Below are 26,648 nucleotides of genomic sequence, written 5' to 3'. Positions count from 1 at the left end.
ATTTAAGGATGAAGCCAACACTTGTTGAACATGCATTTGAAAGCTGAGGAAAATGGGTCGTTCAAGACATTGTTCAGAAGAACAGCGTACTTTGATTAAAAAGTTGATTAGAGAGGGGAAAACCTATAAAGAGGTGCAAAAAATGATAGGCTGTTCAGCTAAAATGATCTCCAACGCCTTAAAATGGAGAGCAAAACCAGAGAGACGTGGAAGAAAACGGAAGACAACCATCAAAATGGATAGAAGAATAACCAGCATGGGCGTAGATTACGCGGGGGACGCGGGGGACGTGTCCCCCTCACTTTTAAGAAAATGTATTTTCGTCCCCCGCACTTTTACTGGGTCTCACCGATCCTAGTCGACCCGCTCCGAGCGGGATTCGAACCTGCGCGGGGGCGGGCAAGTTAACAGGGACGCTAAAAAACAGCTTTCTCTAATCTCGGTTGAGAGCGCGCTTCTTGAGGTCACGGGCAAATGTATTTACATAGAAACCAAAGTGAATACATCAAGATTTAAATTCAGAGACAAAAAATTATCTATGCAGGACCTGTAATTTTATTCGAATCTAAATATGAGGAGGGCGCGCTCTCACAGAAAGTCCAAAAGCGGATTCGTAGAGGTAGGCTAATACCTCTGGAGTTGTAGCTGAGCTGAGCTGAAGGAAAACAATCGTTATGAGTGATGAAACGTGACGACGACAATCAGACGATTGCGACAATATATGCTTTATGTGTGTTTTTCAAGTCATCTCAATGTAGGCTATTTATTGACAATAAAGTAGGCTATATGAATAATGCAGCTTTTAATGTTTAGTATCTTCTGCTCACCAAGGCTGCATTTATGTAATCAAAAATAGTTAAAACAGTACTATTTTGAAATATTATTACAAATTAAAACAGCTTTTTTTTCTATGTGAATATATATAGTAATTTATTCCTGTGATCAAAGCTGAATTTATAATCATTACTCCAGTCTTCAGTGTCACAAGATCCTTCACTAATCGTTATAACCAAGATATAATAATCAAGATATAATCAAGATATAAGATATAAAAAATAATTTTATAATCAAGAAACATTTATAATTATTATCTGTGTTGAAAACAGTTGTGCTGCTTAAAAATGTTGTGGAAACCACGATAGCCTACATGTTATTTTTCAGGATTCTTTAATGAATAGAACGTTCAATGGACAGCATTTATTTGCATTTATTAAATACATTATCTTTTTTAATATTAAAAATATCACTTATGATCAATTTAATGCATACCTGATCAATAAAAGTATTAATTTCTCTCTTTTTTAATTTTACCACAAATGTTTAGATGGTTTCCACAAAAATTAAGCAGCACCTTGAGCAGCAAAACTGATAATAATCATAAATGTGTGTTGATCATCAGATCCTCATCTGAGAATGATTAGTGAAGGATCATGTGACACTGAAGACTGGAGTAATGATGATAAATTCAGCTTTGATCACAGGAATAAATGACACTTTACTATATCTTCACATGGAGAACAGCATGGTTTACATCAGAATATATTTTTTTACATTGCATAAAATCTATGGAATCTTAATGCACAATTGTTTGTAGTATATAAACCAATCATAAAATTGGCATACAAAATAGGAGAATAATATTATAGATATTATATAGTGGTTATTGTTCAGCAGTGTATTTGATATCTTGCCCAATTAAAAGCAAGAGATGTGATAAATTATATTGGTCCAAAAAAAAAGGGGGGGGGGGGGGGGTATTACGACATTTCTGTCCCCCTCACTTCTGAAAAGATGGCTACGCCCCTGATAACCAGAATGTCAAAGGCTCAGCCAATGATCACCTCCAGGATGATCAAAGACAGTCTGGAGTTACCTGTAAGTACTGTGACAGTTAGAAGACGTCTGTGTGAAGCTAATCTATTTTCAAGAATCCCCCGCAAAGTCCCTCTGTTAAAAAAAAGGCATGTGCAGAAGAGGTTACAATTTGCCAAAGAACACATCAACTGGCCTAAAGAGAAATGGAGGAACATTTTGTGGACTGATGAGAGTAAAATTGTTCTTTTTGGGTCCAAGGGCCACAGGCAGTTTGTGAGACGACCTCCAAACTCTGAATTCAAGCCACAGTACACAGTGAAGACAGTGAAGCATGGAGGTGCAAGCATCATGATATGGGCATGTTTCTCCTACTATGGTGTTGGGCCTATTTATCGCATACCAGGGATCATGGATCAGTTTGCATATGTTAAAATACTTGAAGAGGTCATGTTGCCCTATGCTGAAGAGGACATGCCCTTGAAACGGTTGTTTCAACAAGACAATGACCCAAAACACACTAGTAAACGGGCAAAGTCTTGGTTCCAAACCAACAAAATTAATGTTATGGAGTGGCCAGCCTAATCTCCAGACCTTAATCCAATTGAGAACTTGTGGGGTGATATCAAAAATGCTGTTTCTGAAGCAAAACCAAGAAATGTGAATGAATTGTGGAATGTTGTTAAAGAATCATGGAGTGGAATAACAGCTGAGAGGTGCCACAAGTTGGTTGACTCCATGCCACACAGATGTCAAGCAGTTTTAAAAAACTGTGGTCATACAACTAAATATTAGTTTAGTGATTCACAGGATTGCTAAATCCCAGAAGAAAAAAAAATGTTTGTACAAAATAGTTTTGAGTTTGTACAGTCAAAGGTAGACACTGCTATTTTTTTGAACACACCCCTTTCAACTAATTGCCCAATTGCACAGCCTTAAGAGCGTGCATATCATGAATGCTGGGTCTTGTTTGTTTTCTGACAATCTACTGAACCTACTGGTAACTTGTTTGCCACGTAGCAATAAAAAATATACTAAAAACCTTGATTATTCTGGTTAGTCACACTGTAAAAAAAGGGGCAAATTTTGAACTTTTGCAGTACAATCGACTTGGATGTTTAAGTTATTTCAACTTAAATTATGTTAAACTGACTTTAAAATATGAGTTACATCTTGTGTAACTAATAAAAACAAGTTTAACGTTTCTTAACTTATTTTGATGAGTTAAAACAATGTAAAAACATATGTTGTCATAACTTATTGAACATATAATTTTTTACAGTGTACTGCTATTATTTTGAACAATACTGTACATATACACACACACACACACACACACACATGCACACACACAATGGTTGTGTACAGCCTCACAATTCAGACTTTTTTCTCATTTAAACTTGCAATTGGGAGTTATAAAGTCGCAATTACCTTTTTTTTTTTAATTTCCTGGCGAAAAAAAAAAAAGTTTCTAGGCTATATATAGACACTGAAATGAAAGACAAAAAAAATCTGCCCTGAAGCCCTGGTCTAAGAAGTTTATAGAAAGACCAAATTAATTATTAACATCAACATCACTGATATATTTCTGCATACACACCAAAAACATGAACTTCTTTGTCAGCTGTGCACCAGAAAACCTTTCCTGTCATGCTGTCCCAATAAAAGCTGGTGGCAGTTGTCTTTTTGCCCACCCCATCCTTTTTTTAAGAAGCCATTGACATTCAATGGCAGCTCTCGCTGTGGGTGCAGTGTGAACAGCTGAGAGGTGTGAGGCCCTGTCAGAGCGCTGAGGCCTGCGAACAGGAGGTCTAGGAGAGACCCAGGCCTCTAAAAGACACCAACAGGTGGAAGGCCGCCAACAAGGGGGAGGGCGACCCATAGAAAAGGACGGGAAGCCAAGCCAGGTCTGGACACAATCCAGGAGATGGCAAGAGACGAGGATACGCATGGAAGAGAGAAGGACAGAGAGTGAGCGTCTGATGGACTGGACACCAAGGGACGGGCAAGTAATGTGGGGAACCTGTGCTGAAACTGTCATTGCTGTTGGATTGCAGGGCTTTTCGATGTGGAACCGGCTCCTTGTTTGAGTCTATCTTTACTGCTGCATTCTGTTTAAGGGGTTTGATTCGTTCACTTTTTATAAAGACCTTGCAAAAGCAGCATGATTGCATTTTTTAGACCTATAGCCTGAATATAATATAGCCTTATATAATAGCCTGTTATTCACTAAATGTTTGCCAGGCCAGAATGGGATATGACTTGACTTGACATGGCCTGTGGTGTGATGGGCAGAACTCTATCTAAAATGATTTTTAAACTTGTTAAAGTTAACATTTAACACCTTCTAAAAATCTTTTCAGAACAGAAACTCTTTTATAATGATTAAGCATTAAGTTATGACTTCATATACAATAGAATATTTGTACTTTAAATATTTGTTTGTTTCACTGAGGGATGTTTAAAATTAGTTGGTGAAGTAAAAAAGGGGATTAAAAACTTTCACAAGATTCATCAAATCTATAGAATCTATAGACAAGTCCACGTTATGTTAAATGTCCATGCTAAAGCTATAGAAAAAGTCCATGTGATGTGTCATCTTCCCCTACGCCTTAGATATTGTATTTAACTGTTTTATCGGAGTTGTACAAAAAAAGTTGTGAGGTACTGTTTGTTCAATAGATCTGGCTGCTGCTCATTGAGACAACATACTTCCTTATGTCCCCATATACGGAATCAATCTATGGAATGTAAGGAAGTGTGTGGCCTCAGAGAGTCATCATCATCATCGTCATCATCATCATCTACACATCTCCTTAGACAATGTGACATAATATATATGGTTATAAAATGGTTAATTTGTAATGAAAATACATTTAAAATGTTTTTTTAATACAATATATATATATATATATATATATATATATATATATATATATATATATATATATATATAGTCCATCAAATACCATGCAAATACCAAATATTTTAGAATAATAATTTAATGTAAGATATTACTTACAATTGTAAGATGAGACTTTTTTAGCATTTAATATTAAATTGGCCCTGGTTTAGAAAGTGTCACAACTATTGTTTTAAAGGATCTACTTAATAACCTTACACATGTGGTTACAAATGACTTTCTAAAGGTTATGTCAAAGTCAAGCACAGGTCACTGTTAAAACACATGGTGATGTTTCTGAGCTCCTCCTCCATGATGACATGAATAGGCTACTGAAAGGCTCTGAGTGACAGATCACAGCTGCCGCCCATCACCACTGTTTACTGTTAGGAATAGTTGGACAGGTGGAGAAGAGCTAATTCTGGACGGACACCCCATAATGAGGACATACCGGCACATCCAGCACTCGCTGTGTCATCGTCCTCCAGAAGGAAGATCATGACGTGGATGGACGTCTTCTGCTGACGTAATCCTACACGCAAAACAAAAAGTTAGACCTGAGATTAATCAGACAGATGACTTGATAATTGTGCGAATGACACTGAGGAAATCAATGCTTCTCCTGCTCACCTCTATTAATTAGTGATTAATTAGGCAGGAAACTCTGTCCTCAGAAACACGTCTTAGTTGCTGGTAAAACGGAACCAAGTCAGGTGTTTGAGAGAGGTTTGGTCCCTTTCAACCAGCTACTGCGCCGTGAATTCCGCCAGCAACTGCAAAAAAACAAGTGGACTAGCATCCAAAATGAAAAGGGTCTCATATATGTGCTCATTGAATTATCGCCATTTAACATGTCTCCCCAAAACACTGCTGTTGTGTATTATTTGTATGTAATTCAAGGAATAAAATATGTGCTGTGGTCCGGTTTTCTGCAAAGTCCCTCTGTAAAAGCTCAGTTCTGCTCTCTACAGGAAAGAAAAGGTAAATGTTAAAAGAGTTCAACAGCCAAATGTTTCTGTCATAGACGTTTTCTAAATGCATCAACAAAAATCCAGTAACAACCAGTCCTGTGTTTTCCATCTTTTGTATTGAAATATGCACATTTTGATTAAAAATAAAACCCAAAGGCTAGCACTTGTCTTTATTCTTTCAGTATTTGTTTAAGTTTAGTTGCCATAATTAATTAAATGTACATTTATTTAAAATACATGACTCCAACAGTGTTTTAAAATGCTTTATAGGTTGTTGAAAATCTTAAAATGTCAATGTGATTTTGTACAGTAAACAATTGATTTGGATTTTTATTTTCTATTAGTTTCCCTAATGCTAAATTAAACTGTAAAAACTGCTAGTCAACCCTGTAAGTGTTCCTAAATAATTATGTCCCAACATAACATAATATATATATATATATATATATATATATATATATATATATATATATATATATATATATATATATATATATATATATATATATATATATATATATATATATATATATATATATATATATATATATCTGGTAGGGCTTGGTTAAAAATATAGACTTCAAGAGATTCTAATTAACCAACTGATGTCACATATGGACTACTTTGATGATGTTTTTATTCCCTTTCTGGACATGGACAGTATAGTGTGCATACACTTGCATACGCTCTTGGACTAAAATATAAAATATCTTAAACTGTGTTCCGAAGATGAACGGAGGTCTTACAGGTGTGGAAGGACATTAGGGTGAGTCATTAATGACATCAATTTCATTTTTGGGGGAACTAACCCTTTAACAGTTGTTGGATGGTATGAGGGTGAGCAGTTAACAATGGTATTTTATTTTTTGTGTGTGAACTGACACTTTAAAAAAGTAGAAAAAAAGTTGTTTGTTTTTTTCTGTCAAGTTTTTAAAAAGAAATCTTAATCATTTAAATATTGTAATGTTGTTCTTAACATTTATTGATTTGTAAGGGAAAGTAAAATCCTTTATATGGAAAATCTGTCATTTATTTGGTTGAATGTGCTAATGCAAGTTGAGAAAATATGCCAAATTAAAGGTGCACTATGCAACTTTTCCGTCCACTAGAGGGCGCCTATTCAAAACAAAGGCGTAGCTTGATGACACCAAGTTTGAGAGCAGCATCTTTGGGACATGTGGTCTTCACCTCATAGCCGGTGGAAAAGAATCGGGATTGGACTCATGTTCATGGATGCGGCTATTAACGTTACTGTAGTATGAAGCAGAGCAGGACCGAGTTTTGGAGTGTTGGAGCTGGAGCGATTGTTACGCAAACACACAGCTCGCGAGCAGCGGGACTTTTATTATGACGGGGCACAATCACCGGTGCCATTTCCACTTTTCCGGTCATGAGTATGAGGTAAAGCAGCTCTGTTTATCATATTAGATACATTTAAGTGTGTTTAAAATTATGGTATTATGTTATGACTTTACTCTGTGCGTTTGCTCAGCGGCTGCTATGACACTTGTTCACACTGCTAAGAGTAAAGTGCTTCTACCAAATAAAACCAGAAACCGAGGCTAACACAGATATGACACGACTGACAGGCGACTCCATTAGATGTCCCGGTTCATCGGTTAAAATAGCAATTTTCTCACAATTTACAAATAGTTGGAAACATTTGGGGTATTGTAAGTTCTCAACTGAATAAAACATAATACTTGCCTAGTGTTTTTTGGATATTTTACTGCAAAAATACTACATAGTTCACCTTTAAGGTCAATGAACAGAACTTGAAAACGTTAGTTATTGCATTTCAATGAAACTTTGCAAAGTCCGGGTTACTTGATATAAGTTGTGCTAAACATTTTAAGTTGAAAATACTTTTCAAAGTGCACTGTGCAAAAAATGTTCACTAAAATATCCAAAAAACAGGCCAGTGTTACATATTTTGTTCAATTGAGTACTTGCGATTTACCAAATGTTCCAACTATTTGTAAATCATGAGACATTTGTTAATTTAATCAAGGACCTGTGATATCTGAGGGAGCCGCCTGTCAGTTGTGTCATATCTGTGTTACCCTCGGTTCCTGGTTTTATTCAGCAGAAACGCTTTACACTTACTGCAGTGTGCAACAAGTGTCACAGCAGCGGCTTAGCGAACGCACAGAGTAACGTCATAACATAATTTTCAACTCTTTCTACAATAACTTTCATAATCACATCCTATTTCCCACCGGCTGTGAGATGAAGACCACATATCTCAAGATGCTGCACTCAAACTTGGCGTCACGACACCTTTGTTTTGAAAAGGCGCCCTCTAGCGGACAGAAAAGTTACATAGTGCACCATAACTGAGTCAAAGCAAAAAGATAACTAAAAAATGTAAGTTGAGTGAAAATTTTTTTTTTTTTACAGTGGTATTTTTATGTGGGAGCGAGACAGAAAAACCAGAGGTCATAAAGTCCTCGAAGCCATAAAGAGATTACATTAGACCAAAACGATTAGATGTGAAAGATGGGTTTAGACATGAACAGTTATTTTTGAGAACAGAATTTATTATTATTATTAGGCCTATTATTATTATTAGTATGATAGGTTATACACTTATTTACCCTAGATGTATTTACAATCACCATTAATGTAATTACGTTAAATTAAGTGTATTCCATTTATAAGCAAGAGCTAGAGTTCAAGCAAGAGCACTCCCCAACTGAAAGTCACCTCCGGCTCCGCTTTACTAAGTTACAGCACAAAATGAACATAGATGAACACAAGTACACTATATTGCCAAACGTTTTGGAATGCCTGCCCTTACATGCACATGAACTTTAATGACACCCCATTCTTAATTCGTAGGGTTTAATACAGAGTTGGCCCACCTTTATATTTTGTTAAATATATGCACTACATTGCATATTATTTGTATTTTTACTTAACCTGTTTGCCAATATTTCATGTATGTTTGAATAATTCTGTCATGTTTTATGACAGACAGCATAAAACATTAATATTTCAAAAAATAAGTAGAAACATAATTGTCATTAAAGGTCATAACATTATTATAAAATAGTTTTTAAGTGTAAGTAGTCTATAGCAATTAGTTAATTGTATAGTAATGTAACAGGTGTTTCCGGTATAGTTTAACAGTATTAGCTGAGAGATGATTCTTCCTTGAGAATATGTACAGTACCTGAAAGGCCCCAAGTAATCAATATTGAATCGGAATCGAACCGCAAGCTTGTGAAGCGACTCGTGAACTGTGCCCCAATAACCAGCCCTAGTATCTAGCATAATGACCAGCAATTTTGTTTACTTTTTCCTAACTATTTTACATTTGTTGAGAAAAGAAGCTAATTTACAAGCTCAAAATATGTGAAGAAGTGGAATGGAACTGGAACTCTGCTCATCAAACTAGTGCACCATAAGGGATAGTTCACCCAAAAATGAAAATTAGTCCATTATTACGCACCCTCAAGTCATCCTATGTGTATATGACATTCTTCTTTCAGACGAATATAATGTTATATTAAAAAAAGTCCTGGCTAATCCAAGCTTTATAATGGCAGTAATTGTTTCTTTTTTTTTAAGTCCATAAAAAACGCATCTGTCTGTCAGATAACATGCTCACAAGGGATTAATAAAGGCCTTCTGAAGCGAAGTGGTGCGTTTGTGTTAAAAAAAAATATATATATATATATATATATATATATATATATATATATATATATATATGTATACATTTTTAAATATTTATAGGCTAAAATAACTAGCTTCCATATTCGATTTATGGAAAAAGTGTTGAAAGTGCCATTCAAAATGCTTAAGGTAAGAGTTACACTCGTCAGACGTAGACGCATTTTAATTGGCGATTGGCCGGGACTTTACTTTTTAAAGTTTTAAATATGGATATTTTTCTTACACAAACGCACCACTTCGCTTCAGAAGGCCTTTATTAATCCCACAGAGCCGTGTGAAGCACGTTATTTGATGGACAGATGCATTTTTATGGACTTCAAAAACAAAATTCAGAAAACATTCAAAACCAGAAACAATTACTGCTTTTATAAGGCCTGGATTAGCCAGGACATAACTCTGTGTTCGTCTGAAAGAAGAATGTCATATACACCTAGGATGACTTAATGGTGAGTAAATCATGGGCTAATTTTCCTTTCTGGATGAACTATTCCATTAAGTGTTGTACTTAATATTTAGTCTTCAACTTTGCTCCATTTTTTGTTACAAATTTTTTAACTCAGCTATTTTAATAAAAGGATATAAACATCTTTATTATGAAACCAAAGGCCACTTGACAGTTCTTCAGTTCAACAATTTGTGTACAAAAATCCGAAAGCTAATGAAACCCACAAAAATACAGTACATAAATAATCATATTACACTATATGGCAAACCAAATGTCATTGGATTCAGTGCTGTGCATCAATTTCATTAATTCCCTGATTGCACTGAACTCTTGCTGTGTATTTAGGTGACTGTGCCAGTTCTGTAACAGAGACAAATCGGACAAAAGGTAGGACCAATTGACATCCAATATAAAAGTGACTGTGTACAAAACGGTTAAATGTTTGTTTTGAATGTGATCTGTTCACAAATCAATGCATGTGTTTAAATAAAGAGAGTGTTAATGTGTGGTCCCCACCTACTTCCTCATGAACTGGTTTGCACAACTAAGAAAAAAAGCAAAACAGGATCTTTCCCACGAAATGCGTGAGAAAAAAAAACCTTTACAGGTTTTCATGATTACTTTCTTAAGAGAAAATCACAGTAGGCATCACACTTTAATCTAAATAAAACTGAAGGAAATATTTTAAAGTCAAACACACATACACACACACACACACACACACATAATTGTGAATCTCATGAAAACATATCTGGGTCATTTTTTTCACACAAACACAAAAAATATGAGGCCTATTTAAGGACCATTATGATTTTTTTTTTTGCATTGTGACAATTTCAACAATTAAGTATTTATTCTGTAATGCAATTAATCATTTACTGTAATACAGTAATACAAATAAACGGATAGAACATATACTACCACAATATATACAATAACTGTACAATTTATATACTTTTTAACATTAAAATAATGAACATTGTAGATTGGGACAGTAATGTCACAATGCAAAAAAAGAGAAAACCTTCGTATTCTTCAAGCAAAACATTCCCTTGATTACGTTTTTGGGGTTCGATATGACTAGCGTTTCTGAACAGTTTTCGTGAGACTCACTCATACGTGTCCCTCTAATGCCCTGGAAAAACAACGAGTGTGCTGGAGGCGGACGAAACCCCCGATCAGTGCAGCATTTTGCAGTGGCACCAGGAAATTGATATACAGTAAATGAGGGAAGGAGGTGTAGCACCTCCCCAAGACAAGGCAACATCACTGTCATTGTGCATAAGTGAACATACAGTAGCAGCCAGACTTCTTCAGTGTCATCAAATCCCTCATGAAACACAACTACATCTGCGGCATCGGCGTCGGCCTAGAACAGGGCGACTCGTTGGTTCTATTGCAATTCTTTCATTCAGCAATTAAACCAGAATCCATAACAGCAGAGGTGTGAATCTATGGAGCCCCTAAAGGAACATGGTGATTGGGGAAAAAAATTCGATGGGAGGAAAATTGATTTTTTTAATGCTTTTGTGCTGTCACAAATATTATTTCACAGAGAAACTTTGCTTTCACTCTGAAAACACAAGGTTTCTCTTGCAGAACTTTTGCGTTCCATGAGAAACTTTGTGTTTTTAGAGCGAAATCAAAGTTTCTCTGTGAAACAAAATATTTGCGACAATGCAAAAGCATTGAAATATAATTTTTTCTCCCATCTCAGAATTTTTTCCATCACCATGTCCTTTTAGGGGCTCAGTAGTGAATCTCACAAAGTGCATCAAGAATATATTTTATTCTAAATTCAAAATAAAAATGTATGTTATATTTTGCATAAAAGAAAAGGAAGTCTGGTTTTGGGACTTATTTTTTGCAGCAAGCCAAAAAAAGCACATAATGGTAATAGATGTTGTACTGCACTGAAATCTTAGCATTTAAAAAAAAACAAAAATATATATTAAACTTTAATAAATGTAAATAAAATTCAAATTGCAAAAAAAATCTTAATGGTCCTAACAATGAGGCCTAATTTTCTTTATGCAAAATATGGGTAACGCTTTACAATAAGGTTTCATTTGTTAACATTTGTTAACGACATTAGTAAAGATAAACAATACTTATATATTAAATCTTAGGTAATGTTAATCGCAAAATTTACTAATGCATTATTAAAATCAAAATGTCTATCTGTTTACATCAGTTAATGCACTGTGAACTAACATGAACAATTGTATTTTTATTAACTAACATCAACAAACGTTAATAGATGGTGTGTTCATTATTAACTAATGTCAACAAATGAGACCTTATTGCGAAGTGTTACCAAAATATGATTTCCGAAGTGTCCTTTTAATTTTGTCGTTTTTGTGAAATTCACCCAGTGGTGCATAAATGTGCTCTTTGAGTTTGAGATGACGGTCTTAAATAGAAAACCTGTGATTCTGTGATCAGCTGCTGTAAACAGTTGGACAAAATACAAAATACAATCAAATTCCATGTGAAAAAACAACGAAACAAAACAGCAAATCGGGCCATGCCGTGACGCACGGATTCCTCTGATAAAAATAAGGCAACTGGAGTTCGACATCAATAGAGAGAGCCCACTACATTTCCCCTTCCTCATCCTCTTCCTCTTTCTCTGGTAGCTGCATCTTGAGCCACCCTTCGGCGGAGTGCCCGTGCTTCTTTTGGTGGCGTTTGTAATTGTCCCAGTGGCCTGTGGTGTAGCCGCACTCCTGGCACTTAAAGGGCTTCTCGCCGGTGTGCCGCAACATGTGGCGCTTCAGGTTCATGCTCTGGTTGCAGCTGTAACTGCACACGCTACACTGGAACGGCTTGGCGCCCGAGTGGATGCGCTCGTGCCGCTTGAGATTGGCCAAGTTGCCGCAAGCGTAGTCGCACACGCGGCATTTGTACGGCTTCTCGCCCGTGTGCACGCGGTGGTGCCGCTTGAGGTTGTCGAAGTGGGCGGACGCGTAACTGCACTGCGGGCACTTGTAGGGCTTCTCGCCGCTGTGAGTCTTCATGTGGCGGGCGAGGTGGTTGGGGTACTGTGTGACGAACGGACACGACGTACACGAGTACAGCTTGTCACCTTTCTCCGGGCTGGCGGGGGAGCTTTTGGACAGCATGTCTAATGTGCATTTGCTGCAGATTTGCGCCGTTGCGCCTTCCTCGTCCTCCAGCACCACGCCGCACACGCGGCACGTGAAGGGAAATAGCAGCTCGGGCAGAGGGTCTGACTCTTTGGCCAAACTCTCGGTGTGCAGCAGGGAGGGAGGATGGCGGTCCGTTCGTAGGGTGTCGAAGCTTTGGAGGAAGTCGGAGTCGTTGCTGATGTGCAGAGTGAGGTCAGACACCACCGACTCTGAAAGACAAAGTTTTTTTCAAAGTTAACAGCCATTTTCCCCTTTTAAGCAAACCCAGTTTTAGGAACCCAACAGTTTCTACTTCTCTTTACTTCTCACTTCCTCTTTTGGCTTGCAGCATGAAGCGCTCAACGTGCAAAGTATCATAAGCAAGCATAAAGTAAGTGGAAATACAGATCAGCAACAAACCTGCAGTTTTGAAAAGAACAAGTGTTTCTTTGTTCACTTCAAAACCCCAAGTCAAATAAAAGACTTGACCTGAAATGTTAAAGTTAACAAGAAATGGCATTCAAAACCCATTTTACTTCTGTAATATGACACATTTGGGAGTGATCCATTTTATCCATCAGGAATTGACTGGGTCAGGAAGTGCGTTTCAAATCGATCTGAACATGAGTTTGCAGTGGATCTGCTTAGCTACCTGCAACACCATCAGCACTACATTTATTATAAAAGGTCAGTAGAAGAAATCGCACCAAAAAGCTGAGACTCAAACTTAAATTTGGGCAAACAAAAAAATATTGCAATTTTTCTGATGAAAGAGAATTGCAACAGGGATGGTCATTTGGAGTTTTTTCTCTAACCGACAACCGAAGCATGTTAACCGCCAGGATAATGTTCAGTTAGAATGGAGGTGTCAGTAAAAATGACAAATGAAAATTTAGTTTTACAAGCACAAATAGTAGCTTAATCAACAGAACACACACACGCACACACGCACGCACGCACGCACGCACGCACGCACGCACGCACGCACGCACGCACGCACGCACGCACGCACGCACGCACGCACGCACACACGCACGCACACACGCACACACACACGAAAATAGGCTGCGATAAATAGTAGATCCCTTTTATGACATGCTCAAAAAACAAGTTCATGGAAAGGAAATGGAGATCCTGCATCCTGTTTGTTTTCCTCATTTTACAAAAGCGCAATGTTTTGCTTTCCTTTTGAGAGTACACAAATAAAAGTAAAATTTTAACAGTTTTAAATCATGTCTTACTCTTCTGTGTAACCATAATTGATGGAGTATTTTTTGAGTAAGTTGTTTCCGCTTTTATAAGGATTGCCCAGGGCTCTAATGCGCGCACACGTGTTCTAGCATTGCTAACTTGACATTGCAGCCTGGTTCATTGTTAAAATAAAATAGAGAACCAAACATATAAAACGTTACACTGCTCAATTTAAATATTCAGCATGAGCACCGCCTCACCGTGCTGTTATTACACCAAGCACATTACTGCACGTGAAGGATGTTTTACGTGGACATTTGAACACGGGTGAAGTACAAAGCCTAGTTTACATAAGTAATAGTTTAAGCATACAAATATGTCGCAAATATTTAAATATTTGGATTTTCGCCAAATGAGCAAAGTAGGCGTGAGCCCAATGCCAGTTTCAGTTTTATTAATTTAGTTTTGGTTGAAGCTTATATAACTACTTGTACATATTTCATTCTGTTCTAAATTACGGATGCCCTAAACGGCCATGGACAATATATTTTTTTTCTGTCTTGTTCTTTCTTACTGTTTAACTCATTTTGACGTCACTGTATTCTGTTCGCACCTTATTGTGCATTTTAAAAAGCCATTTTAATCAGCAGCCTAAATAACTGTTAGTTTGCCATATTGTGTCACTCAATGTATATAGCCTATTGATAAGGAATGAGATTTATAGCCTATGTAAAGATGTGTAGCAGCCTATAATTTAATTCAGTGATACTGTGTAACTAAAACTATTGTATTTAAGATATAAATATATAAAAACTCTTCTCAAACAGCATGGATTAAAGGGCTAGATCACCCAAAAATGAAATTTATGTCAGTAATTACCCTAATGCCGTTCCACACCCGTAAGACCTCCGTTCATCTTTGGAACACAGTTTAAGATATTTTATATTTAGTCTGAGAGCGTATGCACACTATACTGTCCATGTCCAGAGAGGGAATAAAAACATCATCAAAGTAGTCCATATGTGACATCAGTTAGTTAATTAGAATCTCTTGAAGCATCAAAAATACAATTTAGTCCAAAAATAACAAAAAACTACGACTTTATTCAGCATTGTCTTCCCTGTTTTCAATCTGCAAATAAAGATTCAAACGGTCGTGAATCAGCTTATTGATTCATGATTCGGATCGCCAATGTCAGTTTGACACGCGATTCAAATCATGAATCAATAAGCTGATTCGTGACCGTTTGAATTCTTTATTTGAGGATTGAAAACAAACAGGGAAGACAATGCTGAATAAAGGACCAAAATGTATTTTCGATGAGAGATTATAACTAACTGATGTCACATATGGACTACTCTGATGATGTTTTTATTCCCTTTCTGGACATGTAAAGTAGTGTGCAGACACTTAGATAGGCTGTCCGACTAAATATAAAATATCTTAAACTGTGTTTCGAGGATGAACGGAGGTCTTACGGGTGTGGAACGACATTAGGGTGAGTCATTCATGACATTAATTTAATTTTTGGGTGAACTAACCCTTTAAACGTTTGTTTGTTTTTAGAAATGGAATATTGTACCTCTTTTTAATGGAATAGCATAGCTAGAAGGAACGCACATGATACAGTCACAGACTATCCTACAATATAGTAGGATACTATAATAACAAACAAATTATGTAATGTAATTTTATCTCCAACGAATTAGGAAAATAAAATGGGCTGAATCGAAACTCTAAACAATTTTTACAATAGTTACAGAATAATCTGCCATCCTTCACACTCCTGCGCTTTTGATCATTTAAAGCTGCAGTCCGTAATTTTTTTGCGCTCCAGTGGTTAATAAACAGAACTGCATGCATCTTACGGAAGAACATTGCAGCCAGAGCTACTTCTCTCTTTTTATGTCTATGGCGGATCACGCAGGGACTGTGCTCCTCCACAGCGGTACCTACCAGTCTGGCCTGAAATAGTCCCAATAGAAATACTTATTATAAGTGTACAATAATGATTCAGGGTAAGACAAAAACACGGTTTGGAAAATGGATTCATGTAGTACATTCTCATTATATAATTTTTGTAAATCTTGAACACAAAAAAAAGTTACGGACAGCAGCTTTAAACATTTTAATTACACAAATAAAATGTTTATTAAGCGAAACAAAGATCTTACAGAAAGATCCAGCGCTGTTTAATATCCGTCGTTCAGATGCTCATGAAAGTTGTGTTTGTTGCTACAGCAACAGTAGACTCTGGGTGCAGTGCAGTATTTGAGAATGAAACTCGCAATCACAAGAAAACAAAAGTTTATATTTTCTTGTGATTTCTATATAACCAAAAGTTGTTTTCTCGTCATGTAGCAAAGATTTCCAAAATATCTTGAAAATGTACTTAAAGGACAACACCGGCAAATTTTTAAGTTTATATTGATCGTTATATCTCTTTGAGTACAGTCTATAGAAAAAACCCTGAACCGGATTGGTGCTTGCAACACGGAGTTATTACAGTTAATGCCCAGAGCCCCCCCTCAGCTAAAACGGCAGCTTTGGGGGCATAAACGTAACGGGTGTATTTGTGCCTCTTAACAGACACAAAATGCAATTAAAATGTCTGTCCAACATGAACAGGTCCCTAACACGACAACGAGATGCGTTTAGCCACTTAGCCATTGTTTAAATTCACCTGTTTTAGCCGGCTAGCTGTGTCTGGCGCTGAAGTCCCGTGGGGACTCAGCAGTTGATGGAAAATAGGCAGTCCAGTTGGTAAGAGCGTCATGTGTGTGTAAAGCAATATTATTTTAAATTATTGCACATCTTTCCTCAAGCCGAGTGTGCCCAAATGGAAGGATAAATAAACATTACCTCCACAATGGCTGCACCCGTCTTTAACCACGGAATGGCATTTTTCTTCAACCGGCCCCGCTGTGTTGTGTCTGTAAGTTAGTCAAGTGTTCGCTGCAAATTTTTACAATTCAGAAAGGCACAAACGCGAACAATTTCTTCTTCACTCGTGAGCCCGATTGGATCATCACTCTAGTAATGTCCGGTCACGAACGAATCGTTCTTTTTAACCGGTTCTTTTTAGTGAACCGGGCGAACTAGTTCACCAAATCAGACTGAATCGTTCTAAACGGTTCGCGTCTCAAATCAGTGCTGACAACACAAGTTACTTTAGTTACTCACTTTCTGACATGAGTGACAGTCCCTCCGAATATAAATAAATTAATGTCTTGATTTATATGTTGTAACTCCAACCGTTCACTGAACTGAGTCATGTTTTGCTGAGTGATCTGATGAACTCACGAGCAGCTGATACTGAGCATGAGCGAGTAACTGAACGAGCAGCCGTCCTCATCGGGTCAGCAGTACAGAATCGAAAACTGTTTCTCTCAGACATGTTCAATACTGAGGACCGACGAGCCGATGAGCAGAGCCTCTTCATAAACACGATGCTCTTTTTGACTTTCCGGCTACCGCTGCATTCCCACGGGACTTCAGCGCGAGACACAGCTAGCCGCCTAAAACAGGTGAATTTAAACAATGGCTAAGTGGCTAAACGCATCTCGCTGTCGTGTGAGGAACCTGTTCATGTTGGACAGACATTTTAATTGCATTTTGTGTCTGTTAATAGGCACAAATACACCCGTTACGTTTATGCCCCCAAAGCGCCGTTTTAGCTGAGGGGGGGCTCTGGGCATTAACTGTAATAACTCTGTGTTGCAAGCACCAATCCGGTTCTTTTTTCTTCTTCTATAGACTGTACTCACAAAGATATAACGACCATGATGAACTTAAAAATTCGCCGGAGTTGTCCTTTAAAATTATTTTTTAATCTGTTTATAGTATTCATGATCAAAATTGTCGGTTAACCGGTTATGAGCATTCCGTAATTGCCATTTTGAAAAATATTTTAAAAAAATCATCAGGTTTGCTGGATTGTTTATATGGCTGCACAACTTGTCTTTAAAAAGTATGTGATTGTAAATCATTGTGTCTATAATAATAACAACAATAATAATTATTATAATTACTACTAAATTAAATACTTAAAAAAATAAAAAATATATTATTTTTGTTGCATCATTAAAATCTAGTATTTAAAGCTACACTGTGTAACTTTTTTAGTTTATTCTTAGCTAAAAACACTTCTTTCAAAAATATATGTGCTCATATATGTTTATAATATGCCATTGAAAATACATACGGGTGAGGGGTTCGAATGCCGGTCGCCATGTTGCCCCTCCCTCTTGAAAGTACATTAGCCTAAGAGGGACATACCCGTAAATTCAAACTTCGCCTTCGCGTTTTAACACTCGATGGCACCGTGTCGAATGTGAAGGGGGGATTGTCATGTTAATCTTGGACTAAATCGGCCACCATAGGAGTTAAAACGAAATCAGAATTGAGAGGAACTGAAACTAATATTCACTGGATGGTCATATACCTTTTCACCGCTAGATGGGGGAATATATATCACAGTGTAGCTTTAAGAAAAACAATATAATATTTTTACAAAAGTGTGTGATTATCTATATGCTATAAAAATGATAATCACTACTAAATAAAAATATAAATACATTTAAAAAACATCATAAATATCACTATTGCTAAATGTTACTGGCAGTCACTACGCCAGATTCGATAATTGAACTAAGCTATATCACAATTTCATTTTTATTTAGATTAATCATGCAACCCAAATCATTCACAATAACAGCAGGGACATTCATTATGAAGTAAAAACGACAATAAAGTGGAACCAATACCTTCCGTTAAGGCTGTAGATTTATCCTCCTTGTGGCTCATCATGTGTTTCTTTAAGGAGTGGCTGTTGTTCCCACGAAAATCGCACTCGCCGCAGTTCAGGTCTTTCTCCTGCGTGTGCATGCGCTGGTGTCTCTTCAGGTTACCCAGAGAGTTGCACGCAAACGTGCAGAACTCGCATTTGTAAGGCTTCTCGCCAGTGTGTGTGCGCACATGCCTCTGCAGGTTCACTAGCTGGGCGGAGGCATAAGAGCAGTGCTGGCACTGGTACGGTTTCTCGCCGTTGTGCGTTTTCATGTGCCGCTTCAAGTGATTAGAGTAACGTGAGCTGAAACTGCACAGTTTGCAGGAGTATGTTTTAGAAGCGCTTCCATCGGATGTGGCTCTGCCTCTGTTTATCCTCCCCTGCATGCTGTCGGCCGGGTGGGCCTCTTCTAACGGTTTGTCCTGCCGGTCGGAATCTCCACCCTCGGCCCCGCATTGGAGGCAGTACAGGGCGAGATCCAGCGTCCCGCTCAGGGGGTCGCCTAGCAACTGGCCGCATTGCCTGCAGGAGAGGTACGGTGCGAACGTGGCGTCGGGGCCCATCTCCTCCCGCTCGCTCTCTGTGTCCCGTGGGTCCTCGAAGTCGCTCTCAATGCCGAGGCGGTTGTAGCTGGAGCAGTCCTCGTCGCTGAAGCCGTACACCGGCATTCCCATGTCAGCAGTGACGGAGTCTATCAGGAGATCACAAGATGCTGTGTTATTCAGCACTTAGTTTTCTTTCTGCTTTAAACCATTACCTTTACATGAGAACATGAGGCAAAACATTTCATGCTATAAAAAAAGCCTATAGACCCGGTTTCACAGATAGGATTAGGTCTTGGCTCAATTAGAGCATTTAAGTTGCTTTTTTTAAATGTGCCTTAGAAACAAACATTACTGGTGTACATCTTGAGACAAAACAATGGCACTAATACATTTTAATATATGCCAGTCCAAGTTTCTTTAAAGCAGCACTTGGCAACTTTTGCTCTCGGGGTCCCCCAACAGTTCGGAAAAAATAATGTCCTCAACTGCTGTCGTAAGAGCTGTCATCCTACAACAGGGGATGCCATCGCGCGTGCATTTGTTGACATGACAACCCTGATAGCCCTGAACTAGTGATGCGCGAGTCGTCTCATAACCCGCGGACCCCGTATGTCTATTTAATGGTCGTGGGTGCGGGGCGGGTTGCAAAAATATATACAGTGGTGTGGTGTGGGCCAAATAACTTCATAAAAGTGGTGCCGCGGGTTGGTGCAGCACTAACAGTTAACCTGAACACTGCAGGAGGAGTTCAGAGTTCTTCTCGCGTCGCGTGTGAAATGTCTTCATCCCAGGTAACGTTACAGTCAGTGGGATATGTTTCAGCATGTCATATGAATATAATTTCATGGGTTTTATTTTTTTCAAACGCCAAATAATCACGAAGCTCAGGTTTACAAGCCAGTGTCATTATAGTAGTCTATTGGTTAGCGTTTTACAGAATCTATATGATACTTCAGTTCAATGTTTGAGTGGTAGGTAATCACCGTAACAAGCATGACAGCATCGGTCGGGCTCGCCTCCTTCAGCTCATGCCGACGAGCAAACGCTGGTACAGTGTTGATCCTCGTCCTGCCTTTAATCCCATCACTTTTTCGTTTCCTGCTTCGGACATGACTATATGATCCGACGAACAAAGTTGGGCTCGCACGTCCGAATTTAAGTAAGTGTGGGTGTTGGTGGAAGTGACGCATATGCCGTAAAGCAGTCGAATTTTGTAGTTCTTTTTGTTCTCGGGTTACTACCCGAAACCCGAAGTTTAAAAGTACGATACAGACCCCATCAGGCTATGGCAGACGTGTCATTCAAGCTATTGTAAGTCTTAAAAAATATATTATGAAGGTTGAAAAGTTACCTAGTGCTGTTTTAAGTTAAAACAGCTCAAACATGCATTATATTCTGGGACTAGCTTAAATGTAGCCTGGCGTGGAAATACTCAATTCTAGTCAGAATATGAGTCTGAAACTGCTCCATTGGGCTGTGATTATGAGGCGTGTTTCAACCGAACCAGGAAAGACCTCAATTGGATAGACCTACGACCAATCAGAGCAACGAAGCGACACATAAAGTTAGTTGTCAAATGTCAGCAGAGTTCAACTGCAGTGTGTTGCCAAGTCCGCGTTTTTTTCCGTGGGTTGTAGCGACTATTATGTGATATATAGACCCATGAGTGCAAATTTTAGCAGGCAACCTTGCCAAAATAACACACATTTTATCCCCCAAAAACCTTTTTTTTCCGGGAGAAGCTATTGTTTAGGGCTAGTAGTTAGCAGGTTTTGTTGTAAAAACTTGCCAACCGTCTGCACGCGTGCTGGAATAAATCTTTGCCGGTGTTGTAAAAAATGTAAAGAACTTAATGATACACAGAGCACTTACCTAACATGATCATCATGTTTGAGAGAAATAGGATTTAGGTTTAGGATTCGGACAAATATAATCCAAGCCCCTTTGATGACGTGCATGATTAAGTTACGGTTTATCATCTGTCTGTCATAGTCTAAAGCCCGTCCTGTTGATTTCATTGGTCCGAACAGTTTCTGTTCAGGGATAATTACTCCTCTATGGATCGAGTCCTGACCGAACCGCCCGATCTAAAAATGTTGTGTTCGGCTGGCATCCAGGCTAGCTTAAAGGGTTAGTTCACCCAGAAATTAAACTTACCCTTGTGTCGTTAGACACCCGTAAGACCTTTGTTCATATTCGGAACACGAATGAAGATATTTTTGTTGAAATCCAATTTCTCAGAAAGGCCTTCATTGACACCAATGTCATTTCCTCTCTCAAGACCCATAAAAGGCACTAAAGACGTCGTTACAAAGCGCATCTCACCACAATGGCTCTACAATAATTTTATGAAGCGATGAGAATAGTTTTGTTCACTTGTCCTCTCAAAGCCCATGGTGGTTACAGCCCTGCTTCAAAATATCTTATTTTGTGTTCATCAAAAGAAAGAATTTCATATATGTTTGGAACAACTTGAGGTAGAGTAAACGATGACAGAATTTTTCATTTTTTGGATGCATTTAATTTGGGCATATGCTTGGCTGAACTATGGAATAGTATAGCAAAATAATTGAAGCAGAATTTAAATCATTAATTTACGTCACTGACCTGAGTCCCTCTCAAAACCAACAATCCTGTAGTCATTTTCTCCAAAGCCCAGCTCCTGTCCGAGGAGGAAGTCACTCTCCAGGACGAGGTTTTCCTGATTGCCAACCGCCGCACCATCTTCAGTTCCGACTGCAAACAAACAGTACATCATCATGGCCTGTGCCACACACACAGTTACACTCTTTACCATGCTGGAATCAACCTAACCACATCAGTCTTACACGTGAAACTAAAAATAAAGCATTCTTTTTTTTAAGATTCTCGGTTTTTGGAAAATAATAAAATATCCACTTGAATGACTCGTGTGTCATAGACCACTAAATCTACGGGCAAGCGTGTCAATGGATAGCACAGATTTGGATTTTTCAGACTTTCAGAGTAAATATTGTGTAAACAAATCATACAATATATAGTGCTGCTGTTCAAATGTTTTTTATCAGTAAGATTTGTAATGTTTTTAGAAAAAGTCTCACCAAGGCTGCATTTATTTTATTAAAAAACTAAACAAAAAACAGCAATATTGTGAAATATTAAAATGCAAAATAACTCTTTTCTGTATTTTACAATGTAATTTATTTATGTGATGCAAAGCTGAAAAAAGTATTTAAATCAAAGTATTTATCTGAAATAGAACAACGTATTACCATTCAAAAGGTTTTTGTATTAATTTATTTTTTTGGGGGGAAACTATTCAGCAAGGATGCATTAAACTGATCAAAAGTGACAGTAAAGACAATGTTACAAAATATTCAATTTACAAGAAATGCTGTTCTTTTAAACTTTCTATGCATCAAAGAATCCTGATTTTTTTACACAATCATAAATGATTCTTGAGCAGCAAATCATTAATCATCATGATTTCTGAAGGATCATGTGACACTGAAGACTGAAGTAATGATGCTGAAAATACAGGTTTGCCATCACAGAAATATAAAATAATAATATTTTATAAAAATAATAATAATAATAATAATAATAATAATAATAATAATAAATAATATAAAAATATATTCAAATATTCAAAAAGTTATTTACATTTTAATAATATTTCACAATATTACTTTTTGTATTTTTAATAATATAAATGCAGCCTTGGTGAGCAGAAGAGACTTCTTCTAAAACATTCTAGGGGATATCTTAGATGCGGTTTATCTGATAATTATTTCCAGTCATATAAATGGGGATTGGCCAATGATAATGAGATTTAAACAGTGACAAGGCTGATGGTTAACAACACTACAGCTACATGAGCTCTGGACAGAGGAAAAAATATGATTGAAATGAATGAAAGAGGAAGGAACAGTGGAGAGACACTAGATAAACAGAGGGAATTGGGTCAGAGATGGGTCAACCCTGAGTCCCGCGGCAGGAACAGGGGTCTGTCCAGAGGAAGCAGAGTAAGGAAAGAATGACGACAGAAGAGAGGGAAGCCAATATTTTCACCGAGATAGAACCAAGCTTAGCTGACTCTTAAAGACGTAACTCTGTATTAAACAAGAGCTTTTGGAAATAGAATCTGCTCACTTAGTCAAGGTATCTTATTTAAAACCTAAATAAAAGCTCAAGGGGAACTGGCTGTGTTTTCTTAACAGATACAGCTAAAGGAAAGACTCAGGTTAGACTTGTGTATTCATTTTGAAATAAGTTACCATGAACCCTTAATTTCATCAGAAAGTACTGAAGAAAAAAAAAGTTAACAAGAGCAAAAATACATTGGAAAAATACAAGACAGAGTAAAAATATATAGAACCAAGGACATGTGATTAAAAAAAAAACATAAAAAAGTGCTTCATAAACACATTCTGATCTGACATTACATTATTCTAATACATTAGTCTAAATGCAAGTCAAAATTTGAAAATTAAACTGCATTACGAGAATGCCAACCATTACAGATTGTAGACTAGTCATGATTGGCCATATATAGTCTAAAAAAAGGCTAAACATAAGTTTATTATTTGCTAATTTACAATACATTTTATGCTCCTATTGATTATAAATAATCACAACCACTGATTTTAGCAGTAATGAATCAAGTTAGTTCCAATAAATAACAGAAAACAAAGTGTGAAATCAAGTGAGATAGAAATCCAGACTTACACTTGACAGGTTGTGGGTTGGACTGTTTTCTTCTGGGCATTTTTCTAAATGTGTCTGTTAATAATCAGCAGTTCCCTGTTGAGCTGATCTTCATCACCACCATCTTCCTCTTCCTCATTTTTCTCTTCCTCTCCCGAACAAAGAGTTCCTCAATTCACTCATAAACCCCTAATTAAACAGGTTTTATCATGTGTATCTCCCCCCAAAAATCATACCCAAACAGCCAAACAACTAAAACTCTTGTTATTATTTATGTTAGCGTAAGCTAAAATTAAACTACGTGTATAATACACAGACAGGACTACAGAAACACGATTATATGACCCTCGCATCGCGAAGCTGACGTATGTTACTTGATCTGAATCCACATCGATGACAAAGATGAAGATATTTTGATTGTAATTTGTGTTTATCTTGATATCAGTCGAAGGCTAACTAGCATGATTAGCTAGCCCAAAAAGAGAACATGCAATAAAAGTCCATTGTTTATACCCACTGGACAGCCAGCAGCGGGAATATCAACGTCTCTCCATGAGCAATTATTCGTCCATGTTGATTTTTATCCCTGTGAAGTGTCTCCATGAGTTGAAGAACTGAAAATGTGTAAGTTTCATGCTGGAGTTGTTGTGATGGGAATGTGCAGCACAGGAAGTGATTGAAAGAGTTCATTGTGAAACAGAAAAACTGCGACACCTACTGGAAGATCAGAGTACAGCAGTGCTTTAATATATCTGTATGACCATCCATCCATCCATCCATCCATCCATTAAATTCAAGATTGCTTTAAATAATACAATATTGCCAAAGCGAGGAATATATTAACATAAATAATAATGCATATATAAACATAAATAATATGTATATGAACATAAATAATACTATTAAGGATAATAAAAAATTAGAGTAATAGAGGAAAATAATAAACAGTGTAGGCCTAACAAATTAGAAAAGTTAAAACCACAGTGTTTTAACATATATACGCTACAAGTCCTTCTAAAAAAAATAGCATATTGAGATAAAGTTTATTATTTTCCATAATGTAGGCCCTAATGATAAAAATTAAACTTTCATATATTTTAGATTCATTGCACACTAACTGAAATATTTCAGGTCTTTTATTGTTTTAATACTGATGATTTTGGCATACAGCTTATGAAAACCCAAAATTCCTATCTCAAAAAATTAGCATATTTCATCTGACCAATAAAAGAAAAGTTTTTTTAATACAAAAAAAGTAAACCTTCAAATAATTATGTTCAGTTATGCACTCAATACTTGGTCGGGAATCCTTTTGCAGAAATGACTGCTTCAATGCGGCGTGGCATGGAGGCGATCAGCCTGTGGCACTGCTGAGGTGTTATGGAGGCCCAGGAGGCTTCGATAGCGGCCTTAAGCTCATCCAGAGTGTTGGGTCATGCGTCTCTCAACTTTCTCTTCACAATATCCCACAGATTCTCTATGGAGTTCAGGTCAGGGGAGTTGGCAGGCCAATTGAGCGCAGTAATACCATGGTCAGTAAACCATTTACCAGTGGTTTTGGCACTGTGAGCAGGTGCCAGGTCATGCTGAAAAACCAAATCTTCATCTCCATAAAGCTTTTCAGCAGATGGAAGCATGAAGTGCTCCAAAATCTCCTGATAGCTAGCTGCATTGACCCTGCCCTTGATAAAACACAGTGGACCAACACCAGCAGCTGACATCACTGACTGTGGGTACTTGGCACAGGCATTTTGGCATTTCCTTCTCCTCAGTCTTCCTCCAGACTCTGGCACCTTGATTTCCGAATGACATGCAAAATTTGCTTTCATCCGAAAAAAGTACTTTGGACCACTGAGCAACAGTCCAGTGCTGCTTCTCTGTAGCCCAAAAGTGTCTTGACCTGGGGAATGGGGCACCTGTAGCCCATTTCCTGCACACGCCTGTGCACGGTGGCTCTGGATGTTTCTACTCCAGACTCAGTCCACTGCTTCCGCAGGTCCCCCAAGGTCTGGAATCGGTCCTTCTCCACAATCTTCCTCAGGGTCTGGTTACCTCTTCTTGTTGTGCAGCGTTTTTTGCCACACTTTTTCCTTCCCACAGACTTCCCACTAAGGTGCCTTGATACAGCACTCTGGGAACAGCCTATTCGTTCAGAATTTTCTTTCTGTGTCTTATCCTCTCGCTTGAGGGTGTCAATGATGGCCTTCTGGACAGCAGTCAGGTCGGCAGTCTTACCCATGATTGCGGTTTTGAGTAATGAACCCGGCTGGGAGTTTTTAAAAGCCTCAGGAATCTTTTGCAGGTGTTTAGAGTTAATTAGTTGATTCAGATGATTAGGTTAATAGCTCGTTTAGAGAACCTTTTCATGATATGCTAATTTTTTGAGATAGGAATTTTGGGTTTTCATGAGCTGTATGCCAAAATCATCAGTATTAAAACAATAAAAGACCTGAAATATTTCAGTTGGTGTGCAATGAATCTAACATATATGAAAG

General features: G+C 37.6%; 2 protein-coding genes across 2 annotated transcripts in view; both read right to left on the bottom strand.

The window, feature by feature from the left end:
• Positions 1 to 5,935, bottom strand: part of plaat1l (phospholipase A and acyltransferase 1-like) — a 30,968-nt gene extending 25,033 nt beyond the window's left edge. Inside the window, exons 1-2 of the mRNA XM_067454695.1 lie at positions 5,345 to 5,935; positions 5,166 to 5,246 (exon numbers count right to left, since the gene is read on the bottom strand). Of these exons, the coding sequence (XP_067310796.1) occupies positions 5,166 to 5,192 (27 nt within the window). The 5' untranslated portion in view covers positions 5,193 to 5,246; positions 5,345 to 5,935. The remainder of the gene's footprint in view (positions 1 to 5,165; positions 5,247 to 5,344) is intronic.
• Positions 5,936 to 9,707: 3,772 nt separating this feature from the next.
• LOC137091541 (zinc finger protein 513) lies at positions 9,708 to 24,812 on the bottom strand. Its single transcript, XM_067456065.1, has 4 exons — positions 24,175 to 24,812; positions 22,075 to 22,203; positions 18,900 to 19,613; positions 9,708 to 13,172 (listed from the first exon to the last, which is right to left on the bottom strand). The coding sequence occupies exons 1-4, from the start codon at positions 24,212 to 24,214 to the stop codon at positions 12,409 to 12,411; spliced, it is 1,647 nt and encodes a 548-aa protein (XP_067312166.1). The 5' UTR covers positions 24,215 to 24,812; the 3' UTR covers positions 9,708 to 12,408.
• Between the last annotated feature and the right edge of the window lie 1,836 nt (positions 24,813 to 26,648).

The sequence above is a fragment of the Pseudorasbora parva genome, chromosome 10 (assembly GCF_024679245.1).
Source record: "Pseudorasbora parva isolate DD20220531a chromosome 10, ASM2467924v1, whole genome shotgun sequence".
Classification (NCBI taxonomy): Eukaryota; Metazoa; Chordata; class Actinopteri; order Cypriniformes; family Gobionidae; genus Pseudorasbora; species Pseudorasbora parva.
Note: the sequence above shows the minus strand (reverse complement) of the source record. Positions and strands in the feature narration are given on the sequence as shown.

Bases quoted from the DNA above. Each gene is read 5' to 3' on its own strand.
- LOC137091541 (XM_067456065.1), bottom strand. From the start codon at position 24,214: ATGCCCAGAAGAAAACAGTCCAACCCACAACCTGTCAAGT. The intron at 22,204-24,174 runs GTAAGTCTGGAT...GTTTGTTTGCAG, and splicing joins CAACCCACAACCTGTCAAGT to TCGGAACTGAAGATGGTGCG. The intron at 19,614-22,074 runs GTCAGTGACGTA...ATCTCCTGATAG, and splicing joins TGGTTTTGAGAGGGACTCAG to ACTCCGTCACTGCTGACATG.